Below are 17,806 nucleotides of genomic sequence, written 5' to 3' on the forward strand. Positions count from 1 at the left end.
GCCATTGGCTTGACGGCGCACGTCTCGGAGGAAGCGTGCGTTCGACATCAGGACACCCTTGTACCGACTCGTGGGAGAACATGCGTACAACAACCAGGTAGGGGAGGGGGGGAATTGGCACAACGACTAAATTGGGACGGGGATAAAATCAGAGAAAAATAGGAGAAAGAGTAGGTAAAAAAAAAATTAACAATTTGTTAATATATATATATATAATATTGCAGTGAGCGTAACCACACTTGCGACCGTTTTCGGCTTGCCATTGCAGAATCCGGTACTTTTTTTTTTGTATTTTATTTTTTTATTATTTTTTAAACAAACATATAAACAAACATGACAACACACGATAAGATATACAAGCATTAATTGTCAGGGCACATCCAATGAGATCACATTTTAGTTAGTTGTCTTATATAAGATATACCCCTAATACCTGTTATCTTAAAAACCTACACACATATGCTCCAGCTCGAACCCCCCTCGAATCCGGTACTTTTAAGGTTATCGACCGAATGACGTCGGTACGACCGAGTACCGATTCACGTGAGATCCACAGGTGCTTTGTTGTTGTTGAATCAAGTCAAATCCTAGGTAAGCACGTATTGTGCGCGTGAACATTTGACGTGAACGTGCGGCACACTTCATAGGTTTCGTTTTTTAAACGTAAAACGTTTTTATTTGATTTATTCCGAAATTTGGCACCTGTGGATCTCACGTGAATCGGTACTCGGTCGTACCGACGTCATTCGGTCGATACCCTTAACACTTTGAGTGCCAGCAGGGGGGGCGCACGATTTATCGCTTGAATGCCAGCCTTTTTAGACAGATTTTCCGATATTTCATGATTTTCACGGAGCTATTTCTATATTCTATATTATGGCTATGTGTCTAATACGCCCGTCACTTATCAATGACTTGCTTGGAGGCAACATGTACGAAACGGATTGTTTTTTCATCTGTACATTTCCGTTTTATACCATTTTGAAAAACGCTCGTTTTTGGAAATTTACAGAAAATAAATTATATTCAGTGATAAACGCCCTTTAGTGGAATACACAAAACACGTTGTCATTTTTCGGCCTATTTATGAATAGTTTTCAAATAAACGCTAGATTATCGATAGTATATGTGTACTTATGCACGCTAGAGAAGCGGGCTGAAAAATCGATTATCTATTTCCTGCGTTAGGATTTTATCGATACTACTACTCTTATCGATACTGCTTAACGGTTCGGTACTTTATCGGTTCTTTTTTATTTAGCAAAAAAATAAAAAATGTATTAAGAACAGAATCGATATTACTTTATTATTCTTTTATATAACTATTACTGCACATGGCTACTTTTTGATCAATTAATACAAGCAGTCAGATAACTTAACTATTTTGGGACTTTCTATTTTATTTAGAAAGTTCTTAAATAAATCAGAATGTCCCACCCAATACTCAAGCTGTTAAAAACGGTTCAATACTCCATTTTATTAGTAGAGGCTGTGACACTGTCATCCTTCCTCTAGCTGCTAGGGTGAAGGGACTTTGGGCTTGCTGGGACCGGTGGTGGTAGAGGGAGGAGGGGTGCTGGGACATGGCTGCAGCCTCAGCCTGAAGAGTGAAGATCTATAAAAAGTTGTCATCTTTCTAATATATATATATATATTTTTTTATTATTGCAAAACAAAATTGTTAAAAGTCAGTACTCAACACACAATGCATAATGAAACTAACAATTAAGGTGGCTAAAATGACATGCAAGTACAGTAACAGAAAACAAAAAAAAGTATATAATAATATTTTACCGTATACAGTGTATATCCAACGAAATTACCAATTGTACCAATGTCTTATACAGGATATACTCCTAATACCTATTATCTAAAACCATACACACATATGCTCCAGCTCGAACCCCCCCCTCCCGGACCCCTCCTTGGATAGTACCTCCATTATCCCTCACTCCTAACCAGACACCACCATTATAAGCTAGCTTTTATTCTCTCCACCACTTCTAACCACATTGACATTTTGGATTCGTTGAGTCCCAGAATTCTTGCTGTAGATATTTCTTGATAAATCACATCGAGATATGTAAGAAACCAAACCTTCCGGCAAATTTTTTCCGGTTGAAACCAGCGTGATGCGATCAGTTTTTTTAGCTACTGTGATACCCGATAGAACCAATCTCTTTAGCTGTGGATTTACTGCAAACTCAAAAACATCATTCAATAGTAATACAGAGGGGTGTACTGGTATATTCCAAGATACGAGTTTTGATAATTGATGGGTCACATCTTTCCAGAATGCCTTAACTGGTGGGCAGTCCCAATACATGTGCATAAATGTTCCTTCGTCTCCATTTGTACATTGGGAGCATTTTGAGTCTTGTTTGAGACCCATTCTGTTCAGTCTTATTACTCTTATAGGAGTCAAGTATGTCCTGTGAATATAGTTAAGATTGATTTGTTGATGGTCCGGGTTCCTTGATGTAAGACGGACATTTGCCCATGCTCCTTGCCAATCAAAGTCACTTTCCAGGTCTGGTATATCCCTCCTCCAGACAGAGTCTAGTTGGAGGGTTTCATACGAGGACGTTAGTAATTGATAATAAAAACCTGATACAAAACCTCTCGATGTCTCTCTTTCATAGAAGAATTTGTGGTATCTGTGGTGTTCAACTGGTATGTCTAATGGAACACCGTGAGACTTCAAACATAGCTGTAACTGTATGTAAAAAAGCCATGTGGACTCGGTGAGATTCAATTTTGTGCATATTTCTCCATAACTACAAAAACCCTGGTTGTTAAAAACATCCCCTAATGAGTGTATGCCTTGCTCTTCCCATATAGGGAATCTTATAGGACGTTTTTCAATTAAGAGTGCATTGTTATTGAATAAGGGAGTGTGATTGTGCCATTTTTGTGGGTTAGGATATTTTTTTTGTGTTTCACGCCATATCCGGATCGCATCGGTAATTATGGGGCCAAATTTCCGCTCACAGTGCTTGATTGGTAGTTTAGTGTGTGCTATGTCCTTCAGTCTATGTGGGGCTACTATGTTTTCTTCCAATTTTCTCCAGGATACTAATGCTTGGGGATCAAACCATATTGTCAATGGTCTTAATGTGTACGCCTTAAAATATTGGAAAAAATCTGGAACTGCCATGCCACCGTCTGCTTTATTTCTCTGTGCGGTGGATCTTTTTATACGTGGTGGTTTGTTATTCCAAATAAATTTGTATGTGGAGGAGTGTAATCTTTTCCAGTAACCCTCTGGAGGGGGTAACGGTAGCATTGAACTGATGAAGTTGATTCTAGGTAGTACATCCATCTTAACTATTGATACCCTTGCCTGTACTGAGTTTTTAAGTTTTGCCCACCTGTCCAGGTCGTCTTTGATTTTGTTCTGTATTTTTGTGTAATTGTGCTTCACCGTTTGTCTTATGGTGGGAAATATTTCCACACCCAAGCATCTAAAATGTTTTACCATAGGTATCTCACCTGGGAGGGTTGTATCTTTTTTTGCATGGGTGTTAAGTGGAAGGAAAGCCGACTTCGGCCAATTTATTTTAAATCCCGATAGATCACCAAAGTTCTCAATCAACTTGAGTAGATGAGGCAATGTGGTGTTGGGGCTTTGCATGAACAATATTACGTCGTCCGCATATAAACTAATTTTATGTTGTGTGCCCTTGATTACGATTGGTTCTATGGATTGGGATTGTCTTATATATTGTGCTAAAGGCTCTAATGATGGATCGAATAGTCCGGGACTAAGAGGGCAACCCTGTCTGGCTGAGCGTGATACCGGAAAGATTTCGGAGATGAATGTACCTGTAATGTACCTGTAATCATGGCCGATGGGTCTTTGTATAATACTTTAATCATATCAATGAATCCTTTTCCTAACCCCATCCTTTCTAATACTGCCCATAGATACGACCATTCCAGCCTGTCAAAGGCTTTCATAGCATCCAGGGACAGCATCGCCTTAGGTATGGTGTAAATGTAAATGTATGGTGTCGTCCTTGTCTGCATCTAGTACGTGCAGTATTCGTCTTATGTTATCAGTGATCAGGCGACCTCTTATGAAGCCAGTTTGGTCCGGATGAACTAAAGACGTCATATGCTTTTGTAATCTGATGGCTAATACCTTAGAGTACAGTTTGACATCGGTTCCGAGGAGGCTTAAGGGTCTGTAACTACCGCACTCGGTGGGGTCTTTGTCTTTTTTGAGAAGGACTGAAATGAGTGCAATATTGTCATTTTTATGGAAGCTCCCCTCCTTGACTGAGTATAAGATCATATTTAGTAATAAGGGTCCAATTATGTCCCAACAAGAAAGGTACATTTCTGATGGGATACCGTCTCTTCCAGGAGCCTTACCATTTTGCATTTCGGATATGGCCTTCTTGAGTTCCTCTAGTGTGATCGGTGTTTCTAACTGTTTAGCGTCATCCTCTGAAAGTTTAGGGAGAATAATTTGATTAAGATATGTGTCCATTTTGTATTGATCGAAGGTCGTTTCTGATTTATATAAGTCGGAGTAGAATTCTTTGAATGTATCGTTTATTGTTTTGGGGTCTGTTTCAAGTACTTGTTGTGCTCTAATGGTAGTTATATCTGCAAATTTTGCATTAATTCTTAATCGCATGGCTAATAGGTGACTAGGTTTAGAACCTTGGGAGTACTGCTGTTGTCTTGTGCTGCGTATTTGCATTTCCGATTGTTGTCTGTATATGGCATTGATCTGTTTTTAGTACGTTAACTTGATTTTCTAGTCTAGTTGAGTTGTTGTATTTTAAAGAATTAAATAACGTTGAGTAAAGCGTTTCCAGTTCAGACAGTTTTGTGCATTGATTTTTGCACATTATGGAGGAAAATCTATCAGTGAAATCCTTGATCATACCCTTTACCGACATCCATATTATTCTGGGGTCTTTCTAATATATTTGTAGCTAAACAATTAGCTAAGCAATTATATTTTATTTATTAGCCTATTCATAATAATTTGTTATTATCCTAGCTAACTCTGTATCTTGGCTTACCTGCAGTGGACGTGGATGGAACACTGCGAGCAAAGCAGTCGAAAACGGCGCATTTCTGCAGATATTTTGACAAATTGCTTGTATTGCCACCCTTACTGGCAAATGTTTTATTGCACTTGTGGCACGTGTGGCAGCGCAGAGCTTGGTGTTGTGGAAAGGTTGTTTGACACAGCAGGAGACGATATTTCCAATTGTAACAAATAGGTAATTTATTTAAGAAAAGAAGTTCGTTAACAGCAAGAGCTATGGGTCAAAGATGATCGCCACAGCTTGAACAAAAACACTCTGTCCTGGAACCCTTTGCCTGTCCCTAAATCCCCTCTCAGTCCTGCCCCCATGACAGATATGATGACGTGTCACATCATGTCAGATCTGACATGACGTACATTAAGATGATACGTAGATTTAACATTGGAGAGAGAGAGAACATGAGGAGAGATAAGCAAGATATGATATCCACACACGATATGATGTAAAACATTAAGAACATGAAGAGAGAGTGAGATATGTGTGTTTGTGTGTGTGTGTGTGTATGTGTGTGTGTGTCTGTGTGTGTGTGCGTCTGTGTACAGACGTGTGTGTATTGTATGTGTGTATTGTGACACAGGGAATGTGTGTGTGTGTCGGTGTGTATGTCTGTGCGACTGTGTGTGTCTGTGTGTGTGTGCTGTGTCTGTGTGTGTGCTGTGTATGTGTGTAAGAGAGAAAAGACACAAGATTAGAACACACGATATGATGTACTGAAATGTCCATCTGCTATCTTGAGGCTGTTTTAAGAACATCAGCCAGACTGTCGCCCTAGTGTCTTTGAGCCCTGCTAGTTGACCTATATTAAACTAGTCAAGACTAACCCCTTTCCTACCTCCACCCTCGTATACACATTTTCCCCAACATTGGTCTGTGTGCAGCGCGCTTCAGCAGCAAGGAGCCACGGCCTGGCACCTCCCTTAAGTGTCCGTATGTGTATGTGTGAGTGTGAGCGGATCGCGACGAGTGTGTGTAATAATGGCTCGCTGTGGCTCGCTTCTCGTGCAGACAGAGAGAGGAGAGATAGTTCGCAACATTTAAATTCCTCGAAAAAAAACTCATAATAATAATAATTTTTAGAGTATCGATAGCAGTATCGATAGCAGTACCGATAACATCAGAGCTTATCAATACTCCGGTTTTTTCTAATTTAGTACCGGTTCCCGTTTAGAACCGGGGTCCGGGGGGCATCCCTACTCAGCAGCACACACACACACACACACATACACGGATAGGGGACACGTTGAGATATGTGAAAAAAAACTCTGATTACCCCAAGAAATACTGGTAAAATAGATTCCTTACCTCACATCAGATGTTCTCCAAAAAGATTATTCCAATTCCTGATCGCCATTCCAAATATCGATCACGTTTATTGATCCAACGCTGGGTACTCGAAACACATATTCCACGCTGTTCTGAGGGTCGGCAATGAATGCAATCGGCTCGGGTTACATGCCTGATAAGTAAAATGTGGATTCCGGATCCCCCCCCCCCCCCCCCCCCCATCCATTTCCATTGAGTCCAATCCAATGGATGCATTACCATCTGGGAGACGATAGGGGGCGGTATTTACCCTGTTTGAGCTCAGAGCCAGTCCCAATGGTAACGTGAGGCTAGATTGATGAAAAATGAATGGATATCGCTAATAAAAGCAATAACAATTAAAAAACGAGACTTCACGTCATTGGCACTCAACGCATGGCATGAAATAACGAGGTTCTCGTGGCTGGCACTCAAAGTGTTAAAAGTACCGGATTCGGTACCCATCCCTAGCTTCAATAGAACTGGCACCAAGATCTGACACCACACAGAGCATAGAACGCTGGTCTTCTGACGTGATGACCCTTCCTTCTTTTATAGTTTCCTTGGTTGACTTGGTGTCTTGGGCTATGTTCGCTCTGCAAGCCTCAGTGCTCAGTTATAATTTATTGCTCAGTTATAATTTATTGCTCAAATCTGATTGGTTTGTCTGTTCACATAACTTTTTAAATGAGGTCAGTATCAGATTTCATTCTTAAATGGTCACTGCTCCTGAACTGCGCAAATTAACTCATTGACTGCCAAAAATGAGTCTACTCTCTCACCCCCCTCTCTCTCTCGTCCCCCCTCTCGCTCTCTCTCTCACACCCCCCCTCTTTCTCTCACCCCCCCCTCTCTCGTCCCCTCTCTCTCTCTCTCTCCCCCCCCTCTCTCTCTCCCCCCCCTCTCTCTCTCTCCCCCCTCTCTCTCTCTCCCCCCTCTCTCTCTCTCCCCCCCCTCTCTCGCCCCCCCCCCCCCTCTCTCCCACCCCCCTCTCTCTGTCATGCAGGTGCGTCTTCATATGATGTGTGCCACCCACCCAAACATAGTACAGATCCTGGAGGTCTACGCTAACAGTGTCCAGTTCCCCCATGAGTCCAGCCCCAGGTGAGGTGTGTGTGTGTGAGTGTGTGTGTGTGTGTGTGTGTGAGTGTGTGTGTGTGTGTGTGTGAGTGTGTGTGTGTGTGTGTGAGTGTGTGAGTGTGTGAGTGTGTGAGTGTGTGAGTGTGTGTGTGTGTGAGTGTGTTCCCCCATGAGTCCAGCCCCAGGTGAGGTGTGTGTGTGTGAGTGTGTGAGTGTGTGAGTGTGTGAGTGAGTGAGTGTGTGAGTGTGTGAGTGAGTGTGTGAGTGTGTGAGTGTGTGAGTGAGTGTGTGAGTGTGTGAGTGAGTGTGTGAGTGTGTGAGTGAGTGTGTGAGTGTGTGAGTGAGTGAGGGAGGTTATGTGGTTTTGGTACCAGTGCTGCCCAAACTTGAAAACGGCTTGAAACCTCAACAGAGGACGCTGGGACAACTCGACTCTAATTTTGCAGATTTTAATGACTTCTCATGGTCCAACACGTCATCATTCCAAACATGTTGAAGGTAGCATCATTGAATGTAGCATCATCAAAAGTAGCATCATCGAGAGTAGGTTGAAAACCTTTAAAGAAAAACACAGAAATTAGCCACTCCACAAATAACAAGTGCATGCCAAATAATCAAATACACCCTTCAATTTGTAGTATTTTCAGTATATGATTATTTTCCCTTCCAAACACAATTTAAATTTGTTAGGCTATTTTACAGGCCAAATCAATTAGTTTGAATTCCAATTTAACCAAATTAGTTTACCAACCTTCCAAATACAATTTACTTTAAATTTAAACAGACCAAATCAAGTATGTTTGACTTTCATTTAACCAAACAATTGCTACTTGATCACAATGGACCAGATCCAACCCAAAGTACACAAAACAACTCCCCTCCTATCTGGTTACACAGTACACTCAAACATTCATTAATTGGAATGATTCCCACAAAATTGCCACCAACCCAGCCCTCCACAGGTACAAATTATAGTGATTTAAATGGACAATTCCACAACTACAAACATACATACCAATGGCGTCTCTGGAGTGATTCCTTCACTGAACCCTCTTTTACTGGTCTAAATGGGCATTTTTTACCCACTGAAGGAGCCCAATCCTTCCCCTGCACAGAACTTTTTCCTCTCTGCCTCTCTACTCCAAGATGGCATTCACACCTGAATTGCATTGCTGCTCATTACCCCCTGCAGCAATCAACTCTCATCACAGCAGCTCAGGGTTGGCGGCCATCTTGTTGTTGTTGTTGTGGTGTGTGTGTGTGTGTGTGTGTGTGTGTGTGCGCGCGCACGCGCGTGTGCGTGTGTCGGTGTGTGTACTTGTGCTATTTTTCTATATCCTTCGCATACCTCTCTATTTGTCTGTTTCTGTCTCTCTTACTGTCGGTTTCTCTCTGTCTATCTGTATCTCTCCCTCTCTCTCTGTCTCCCTCTCTCTTTCTCTCTCTCTCTCTGTCTGTATACCTCTCTGTCTCTCTTTATCTCTCTGTATATCTTATCTCTCTCCTCTCTCTCTCTGTATATCTCTCTGTCTCTCTTATCTCCCTCTCTCTATCTCTGTATATCTCTGTATATCTTATCTCTCTCTCTCTCTCTCTCTCTCTTTCTCTTTCTCTTTCTCTTTCTCTTTCTCTTTCTCTTTCTCTCTCTCTCTCTCTCTCTCTCTCTCTCTCTCTCTCTCTCTCTCTCTCTCTCTCTCTCTCTGTATATCTCTCTGTCTCTTATCTCCCTCTATCTCTCTGTATATCTCTCTGTACATCTCTCTGTATATCTTATCTCTCTCTCTCTCTCTCTCTCTCTCTCTTTCTCCCTCTCTCTTTCTCCCTCTCTATCTCTCTGTATATCTCTCTGTACATATCTCTGTATATCTTATCCCTCTCTCTCTCTCTCTCTCTCTCTCTCTCTCTCTCTCTCTCTCTCTCTCTCTCTCTCTCTCTCTCCCCCTCTAGAGCCAGGTTACTGATAGTAATGGAGATGATGGAAGGAGGAGAGTTGTTCCACAGGATCAGTCAACACAGACACTTCACTGAGAAGATGGCCAGTCAGGTCACCAAGCAGGTACACACACACACACACACACACACACACACACACACGTCACTGCTACTCGCAATTCAAGGACGGGTACAAGTCACAGGCACTTAGTCCATTCGGTAAATCAGACCACAACGCCATATTTCTCCTGCCAAAGTATCAACAAAGTCTTACTGTAAGCGCGCTCCCGTGGAAACGCGAGAAGTAAAGCGATGGTCTGTGGACTCGGGGGAACACGCTCCAAGCTGCACTCGATTGCACAGACCGGGGCTTCTTTCGTGAGAGCACAGACAACATAAACCAAAAGCCTTGGTAGACTAATCGGCTCGCGAGGCTCTGAATGCACCTTAGCCTACAGCGCCGGGCTCGTGACGGGCAACATGGACGAGCACAAGGCGGCGCGCTACAACCTATGAAGAACAGTGACGGAGGAAAAGGGGCGGTACAGGAATAAGGTGGAGCTTCAGTTTGAGGGCTGATTCCAGAGGTATGTGGCAAGGCCTCATAATGATGACCGACTACAAAAGCACCCCCTCCCCCCCATCCCATGCTGAACACTGATGTCTCCTTGGCAAATGAGCTCAATACTTTCTATGCACGCTTTGATGCTGTAAATTCCAACAACAGCCTACAGGCCACTGCAATGGAACGTAGAGCCACTGCCGATGGAGACTCTGTGTTCAGGTTAACAGAGCATGGGGTGAGAAGGACCTTTAAGAAAGTGAATACCTGGAAGGCAGCAGGACTAAGAGTCTGTGCCGATCACCTGGCCCCGGTATTCACTGACATATTCACCCCATCCCTAGAACAGTCGGTCATCCCGCCTGTTTGAAAAAGTCCACTATTGTCCCTGTACCCAAAGATTCCACGCCCGCTTGCCTCTACTACTACTACTACTACATTCTGAGGACAACAGCAGAGAGGGTAGGCTCTTTTAACTGAATACTGTGTACATCATTTTGAAGTGTGTGACTAAATTGTGTTGTGGAAATTGTTTGTAATTAGTTTCACCCAGCTGACAGAAACTGGAGGTGTGGCCTTTGTGCATGTAGTTAAGTGGGCACTTGTGACAGTTTTTCTGCTTAAATACCAGCTTTTTCTCTGTTGGATTCATTCTGAGGACAACAGCAGAGAGGGTAGGATCTTTTAACTGAATACTGTGTACATCATTTTGAAGTGTGTGACTAAATTGTGTTGTGGAAATTGTTTGTAATTAGTTTCACCCAGCTGACAGAAACTGGAGGTGTGGCCTTTGTGCATGTAGTTAAGTGGGCACTTGTGACAGTTTTTCTGCTTAAATACCAGCTTTTTCTCTGTTGGATTCATTCTGAGGACAACAGCAGAGAGGGTAGGCTCTTTTAACTGAATACTGTGTACATCATTTTGAAGTGTGTGACTAAATTGTGTTGTGGAAATTGTTTGTAATTAGTTTCACCCAGCTGACAGAAACTGGAGGTGTGGCCTTTGTGCATGTAGTTAAGTGGGCACTTGTGACAGTTTTTCTGCTTAAATACCAGCTTTTTCTCTGTTGGATTCATTCTGAGGACAACAGCAGAGAGGGTAGGCTCTTTTAACTGAATACTGTGTACATCATTTTGAAGTGTGTGACTAAATTGTGTTGTGGAAATTGTTTGTAATTAGTTTCACCCAGCTGACAGAAACTGGAGGTGTGGCCTTTGTGCATGTAGTTAAGTGGGCACTTGTGACAGTTTTTCTGCTTAAATACCATCTTTTTCTCTGCTGGATTCATTCTGAGGACAACAGCAGAGAGGGTAGGCTCTTTTAACTGAATACTGTGTACATCATTTTGAAGTGTGTGACTAAATTGTGTTGTGGAAATTGTTTGTAATTAGTTTCACCCAGCTGACAGAAACTGGAGGTGTGGCCTTTGTGCATGTAGTTAAGTGGGCACTTGTGACAGTTTTTCTGCTTAAATACCAGCTTTTTCTCTGTTGGATTCATTCTGAGGACAACAGCAGAGAGGGTAGGCTCTTTTAACTGAATACTGTGTACATCATTTTGAAGTGTGTGACTAAATTGTGTTGTGGAAATTGTTTGTAATTAGTTTCACCCAGCTGACAGAAACTGGAGGTGTGGCCTTTTGCTGCAGGTGTCACTCATCAGTAATTAGTGATAGTGATTTAAAGACTTGCTGGCATAGCGTCAGCGAAGCGTCGAGAAACGAAGAGGGACAAAGAGGAGGAGTTTTCCTGGAGTTCACCGCAGAGGGATCCACCGATCCACCCAGTGCTAAGTACACCATAATCCGATATTCCCGTCCCACTCTGCTATTTCCCTACTATCTCGCTTCCTCCCTAGCCCCTTCAACCTCCTCCTACCACTCTTGACACCACAATGTGCCTCATACCTATATCCACAATCTGCTCCTCAAGAACAGAATCAACCCATCCACGCCAGTTTGCTAGCAACCCGGCTAATCTCTCCTACCCTCCTACAGCCACTAATACACCTGTCACAGTACAGGGAGGCTTATGGAATTGTCAATCAGCAGTCAAGAAAGCTGACTTCATTACTGCCTACGCCCATAGTCTAAATCTGCAGCTCCTGGCTCTAACTGAGACCTGGATAACCCCCAATAACTCGTCAACACCTGCAGCATTATCTACAAACTATAACTTCACTCACACACCTCGACCCTCCAGACGGGGTGGAGGCACTGGCCTCATGACATCTCCTTCATGGGCTACAAACCTAACGCAACTCCCAGAACTGTCACTCTCCTCCCTCGAATATCATGCAGTATCTGTCTCTAATCCTTTCAATCTCACCATTGTTACACTCTATCGCCCTCCAGGTCCCCTCGATCACTTCACAGATGAGCTGGACATGCTTCTAAGCTCCTTACCGGAAGATGGTACCCCGCTCCTTCTATTGGGCGACTTCAACCTGCCTGACTCATCTCAGTCGGTCCCAGTGGTCTCCCTCCTACAACAATTTGACCTGACTCCCACTGCCATGCCTCCCACCCACAAAGCAGGCAACTCCTTGGATCTCATATTTTCCCGTAACTCCAGCATCATTAACACCACGGTAACTCCCCTACATGTATCTGACCATTCCTTCATATCCTTCTCACTAACTCTCATGCTTAACCGAAAAGTCTTCACCCCAACTCAAACCGTCTCACTCAGACGCAACCTGCCCTCCCTATCCCCCTCCACCCTCTCCTCTGACATAATATCCGCTCTACCTTTGAGTGACACCTTCTCTGCTCTCCCCACAGAGATGGCAACCTCCACCCTCCTCTCAGCCCTTGCAACCTCCTTCGACAAGCTCTGTCCCCTCGTTGAGAAACCTGCCCGCCGTTCCCCACCCAGTCCATGGCTGACGGATGCAGTGAGAGAACAAAGACAGGTCCTGAGAGCGGCTGAGAGGAAGTATAGAAAGTCACGCCTCACTGCTGACATCGACACATATCACAACCTCTTGTTAACATTCTCCAAAACCATTACTAATGCCAAAGCTTCTTTCTTTCACCATAGGATCGAGGCCTCTGCCAAGAATCTTCGCAAACTGCATGCTACCATGTCCTCCCTCCTCACTCCCCCCCCACCTCCTCCTCCCTCATCTTTTTCTGCCGAAGACTTTGCGATCTTCTTTGAGGAAAAAGTGGAGAACATCCGCAGCTCCTTCTCCCAACCCCCACCCATTCCAAACGCTGAATCGAGAACCTCATCCTTCACTCTGTCATCTTTCTCTCCCATTACAGAAGCCGAGACCCTGACACTGGTGACGTCGAACCGTCCGACTACATGCCAGCTGGACCAGCTACCCTCCCCACTCCTCCAGACCATAGCACCGGACATCCTCCCATTCCTAACTGCAACCATCAACTCCTCACTCAACTCGGGGGTGGTCCCCACCTCCCTAAAACAAGCCAGAGTCACGCCCCTCATAAAAAAACCAACCCTGAACCCCACCGTCATAGCCAACTATCGCCCTGTCTCTCTTCTCTCCTTCCTTTCTAAAACACTTGAACGTGCTGTATCCAACCAACTTACTGCTTATCTCTTACAGAATGACCTCCTAGACCCCAATCAGTCTGGCTTCCGGACTGGCCACTCCACAGAAACGGCCCTCATTGCGGTCACAGAGGCACTTCACTTAGCAAAAGCGAAAGGCCTCTCCTCTGTCCTGATTCTCCTAGATCTATCTGCAGCCTTCGACACAGTCAACCATCAGATCCTCCTCGCGGCCCTCGCAGGAATGGGAGTGGCTGGATCTGCGCTGACATGGCTGACATCATACCTCAATGACCGCTCCTACCAAGTGTCATGGAGAGGGACTCTGTCGGCCACCCGCCCCCTCCGGACGGGTGTCCCCCAGGGCTCGGTCCTAGGACCCCTTCTCTTCTCCCTCTACACTAAATCACTGGGTAACATTATCACATCTCATGGCTTCTCATATCATTGTTATGCCGATGATACTCAACTCTTCCTCTCCTTCCCTCCCTCAGATATCCACGTCTCTGAGCGGATCTCGGCCTGTCTGTCCGACATCTCCGCCTGGATGACGACCAACCACCTCAAACTGAACCTAAGCAAAACAGAATTGCTCCACATGCCGGCCAAATCCTCCCCCCTGACCGACCTCTCCATCACAGTCGAGAATGCAGCTGTGACCGCGTCGCCGACCGCCAAGAACCTTGGTGTTGTCCTTGACGACCAGTTGAACTTCTCTGCTCACATCGCAGCGACAACCAGAACCTGCAGATTCCTCCTGAGCAACGTCAGAAGGATACGCCCCTTCCTGACAAAAGAAGCCACCCAACTCCTCGTCCAATCAACAGTCATCTCCCGCCTCGACTACTGCAACGCACTGCTAGCTGGCCTCCCGGCCACTGCCACCAAGCCTCTTCAACTCATTCAAAATGCAGCGGCCCGCCTGATCTCAAACCTACCGAAGTCAGCCCATGTCACCCCACTTCTTAGGGACCTGCACTGGCTCCCCATTGCTGCACGTATCCGCTTCAAGGCCCTCGACCTAGCATACCGTGCGGCAAAGGGAACCGCTCCCGCCTACCTCCGGTCAATGGTCTCTAACTACACACCCTCAAGACCCCTACGCTCTGCGTCTTCTGGCCGCCTCAGATCTACTCCTATCCAAGCTCCCGGAGGGTCATCAAAGAGAAGCCGCCTATTCTCAGTCCTTGCCCCACAATGGTGGAATGAACTACCCATCCCAGTTAGGACAGCCGAATCCCGTCCAATCTTTCGCCGTCGACTAAAGACTCACTTCTTCAACCATTATCTGAAATGATAAAAAAAAAAAAAAAAAAAAAATCTAACCCCGACTAACCTTAATGTCATGCACTTGTCCTAATAAACTAACCTACACTGTAACACGCAACACTTTGATGAACATTGTTACTCAGCTGATAGAGTTATACCCTTCTTGCTGTCTTGTCGCACAGAACTTGTAAGTCGCTTTGGATAAAAGCGTCAGCTAAATGACTAAATGTAAATGTAATGTACTACTATAACGACTATTTCCCTGTAGCTCTCGCCTCCATAGCCATGAAGTGCTTTGAGAAGCTAGTGATGGGCTACATCTGTTCCTCCCTCCCCAACACCCTGGACCCCCTGCAATTTGCATGGAGGACGCCATAGCGTCGGCAGCTATGGCACACTGCAGCATCACACCTGGACAAGAGGCAGGGGAATTATGTGAGAATGCTATTCATTGACTACAACTCAGCATTCAATACCATAGTCCCCTCCAAGCTCGTCCTCAAGCTCAGAGACCTGGGCTTGAACTACGACCTCTGCCAGTGGGTCTTGGACTTCCTGACAGGAAGACCCCAAATGAGGGGGGGGGCAGGTAACTGCACCTCCTCATCCATCACTTTCAACGCAGGGGCCCCCCAGGGCTGTGTTCTGAGCCCCCTCCTCTACTCGCTTTACACATGACTGTGGCAAAGCATAACACCAACACAATCATCAAGTTTGCTGATGACACAGCTGTGGTGAGCCTGATCTCTGCAAACGACGAGAGGGCCTACCTGGGAGAGGTGGAGAAGCACGATCTCAGAAGGCTTATACAGAACCAAGCATTTTTTTTTATCCACTTTTTCTGCTTTTTCTGTTTTTTTTCTCCCATCCCAATTTTAGTCGTGCCAATTTCCCCCTCCCCTGTCTTGATCATTGCTCGCATGTGCCCCCCACTGGTCGGTCGTAGGGAGGGTTGAAGAATCTATCGCATATCCCCTCCGATACATGCAGAGTCAGCCAGACACTTCTTTTCACCTGCCAGCGCGGACTCTCATTGGCGAGGTGTAACGTGTGGGAGGTCACACTACCCTCGCCATCTCCTGTCCTTGCTGTGCAGGCACCCTGACCGACCTGTAGGAGTCGCTGTTTACAACGACCAGATTACCACCCATCAACTCCCCTCCCGCTGACTCTGCCAATTGAGTCAGTATGACGGCCGGCCCAAGCTGGAGGCAACGCTGACAGCCGGATTCGATACCGGTGTCTCACGCGTTGGTGACGAGCGCTTAGACCGCTGCGCCACCCAGCCGCCAGAACCAAGCATTTCAATGTAATGTACATGTACCTTATATGTGACAAATTAAACAACCTAAACTTGAAACAAACACACAGGCACAGACAGACGGACACAGACACACACAGACACACACACACAGACACACACAGACAAGCACACACAGACACAGACACGCACGCACACAGACAGACACACAGACAGACACACACACAGACACACACACAGACAGACAAGCACACATGCACACACAGACAGACACACACACACAGACAGACACACACACACAGACAGACACACACACAGACAGACAAGCACACATGCACACACAGACAGACACACACACACAGACAGACAGACACACACACAGACACACACACAGACAGACAAGCACACATGCACACACAGACAGACACACACACACAGACAGACAGACACACAGACAGACACACACACAGACAGACAAGCACACATGCACACACAGACAGACACACACACACAGACAGACAGACACACACACAGACACACACACAGACAGACAAGCACACATGCACACACAGACAGACACACACACACAGACAGAGAGACACACAGACAGACACACACACAGACAGACAAGCACACATGCACACACAGACAGACACACACACACAGAGATACACATGCACGAGTGCAGGGCAAACTGAGGTTGTGAGAGAATGCAACGTGCGCTCATTCCACGTCTAATTCACAAAGGCAGCAGCTAATTATGCAATCAGCTCAATCTGGTGGCATTGTGTGAAGCAAGGCATACAAGCATAGACCACCGCAACACTTCCGGGATTCTGAAATCATGGGAGAGAGAGAGAGAGCGGGGGGGGGGGGGAATGAATGAATGTTTGATGAGAGCCGTGACATTAAATGGTTGTAGCTATGGCTGTGGGGGTGCTGGAGACATGATCCAATAGACTTGTATACGCCCGAGTCTCCTGAACACTGAGAGACCGAGCTATAGTCACTTTCCCGCACCTACTCCCGAACTACGCACACGCAGATTGCCCACGGAGTCTAGGTTAATCAATCTGCGCATGGGTAGTTCTGGGAGTAGGTGCGAAAAAGCTACTATAGCTCGGCCGAGAAAGTGTTGATCGACTTGGGATTGGTCTCTCCGTGTTCAGGAGACTCAGGCGTATAGAAGTCTATTGGATCATGTCTCCAGCGCCCCCACAGCCGTAGCTACAACCACTTAACACACTCTGTGCCAAAAATGCCCATGCTGGACTAAAAGTAATGTTTGTCGAAATGAGCCACACCGTGTCTCTACAGCTATAATACAGAACACAAACACAGCTTCGCAAACATAGTGCAACGACCACGGAAACGACTAGAAAGGCTGGCATTCTAAAGGTAAATTAACCAAACAGCGCGGCACTCAATGTGTTAATGTCAAGGCTCTCATCCAGGGAACAAAAATTACTTTTTGACTTACCAGCCATTTGGCTGGTAGATTAAAAAAAACTACCAGCCAGGCAGATTTTTTACCAGCCAAAAATTATAAATAGCTTTTTAGTATATCGCCATGTGTTATTATTACTATATAATACTCTCATATGCTATTTTCAATTAATATCATAAACAACATAAGGAATATTAGCATAATTTTGAGTGGACTGAAGGAATGAGGAAATAATTGATTGAAACATAGAAGTGGGGTCGGGACACACACACACACTGTTTCAACTCACCACCCCCGCATCATATTGTAGTCTAGTCTGTCTTCAAACTTCCACTCCTCTCGAAACTTTTTTATGTTTGAATA

General features: G+C 45.1%; 1 protein-coding gene across 1 annotated transcript in view; it reads left to right on the forward strand.

Annotated features, from left to right (window-relative positions):
• Nucleotides 1-17,806, forward strand: part of mapkapk5 (MAPK activated protein kinase 5) — a 115,646-nt gene that overhangs the window by 63,575 nt on the left and 34,265 nt on the right. Inside the window, exons 5-6 of the mRNA XM_084323232.1 lie at nt 7,378-7,475; nt 9,399-9,507. Coding sequence (XP_084179358.1) covers nt 7,378-7,475; nt 9,399-9,507 — 207 coding nt within the window. The remainder of the gene's footprint in view (nt 1-7,377; nt 7,476-9,398; nt 9,508-17,806) is intronic.

Source organism: Notolepis coatsorum (genome assembly GCF_963971535.1).
Source record: "Notolepis coatsorum genome assembly, chromosome: 10".
Lineage (NCBI taxonomy): Eukaryota > Metazoa > Chordata > Actinopteri > Aulopiformes > Paralepididae > Notolepis > Notolepis coatsorum.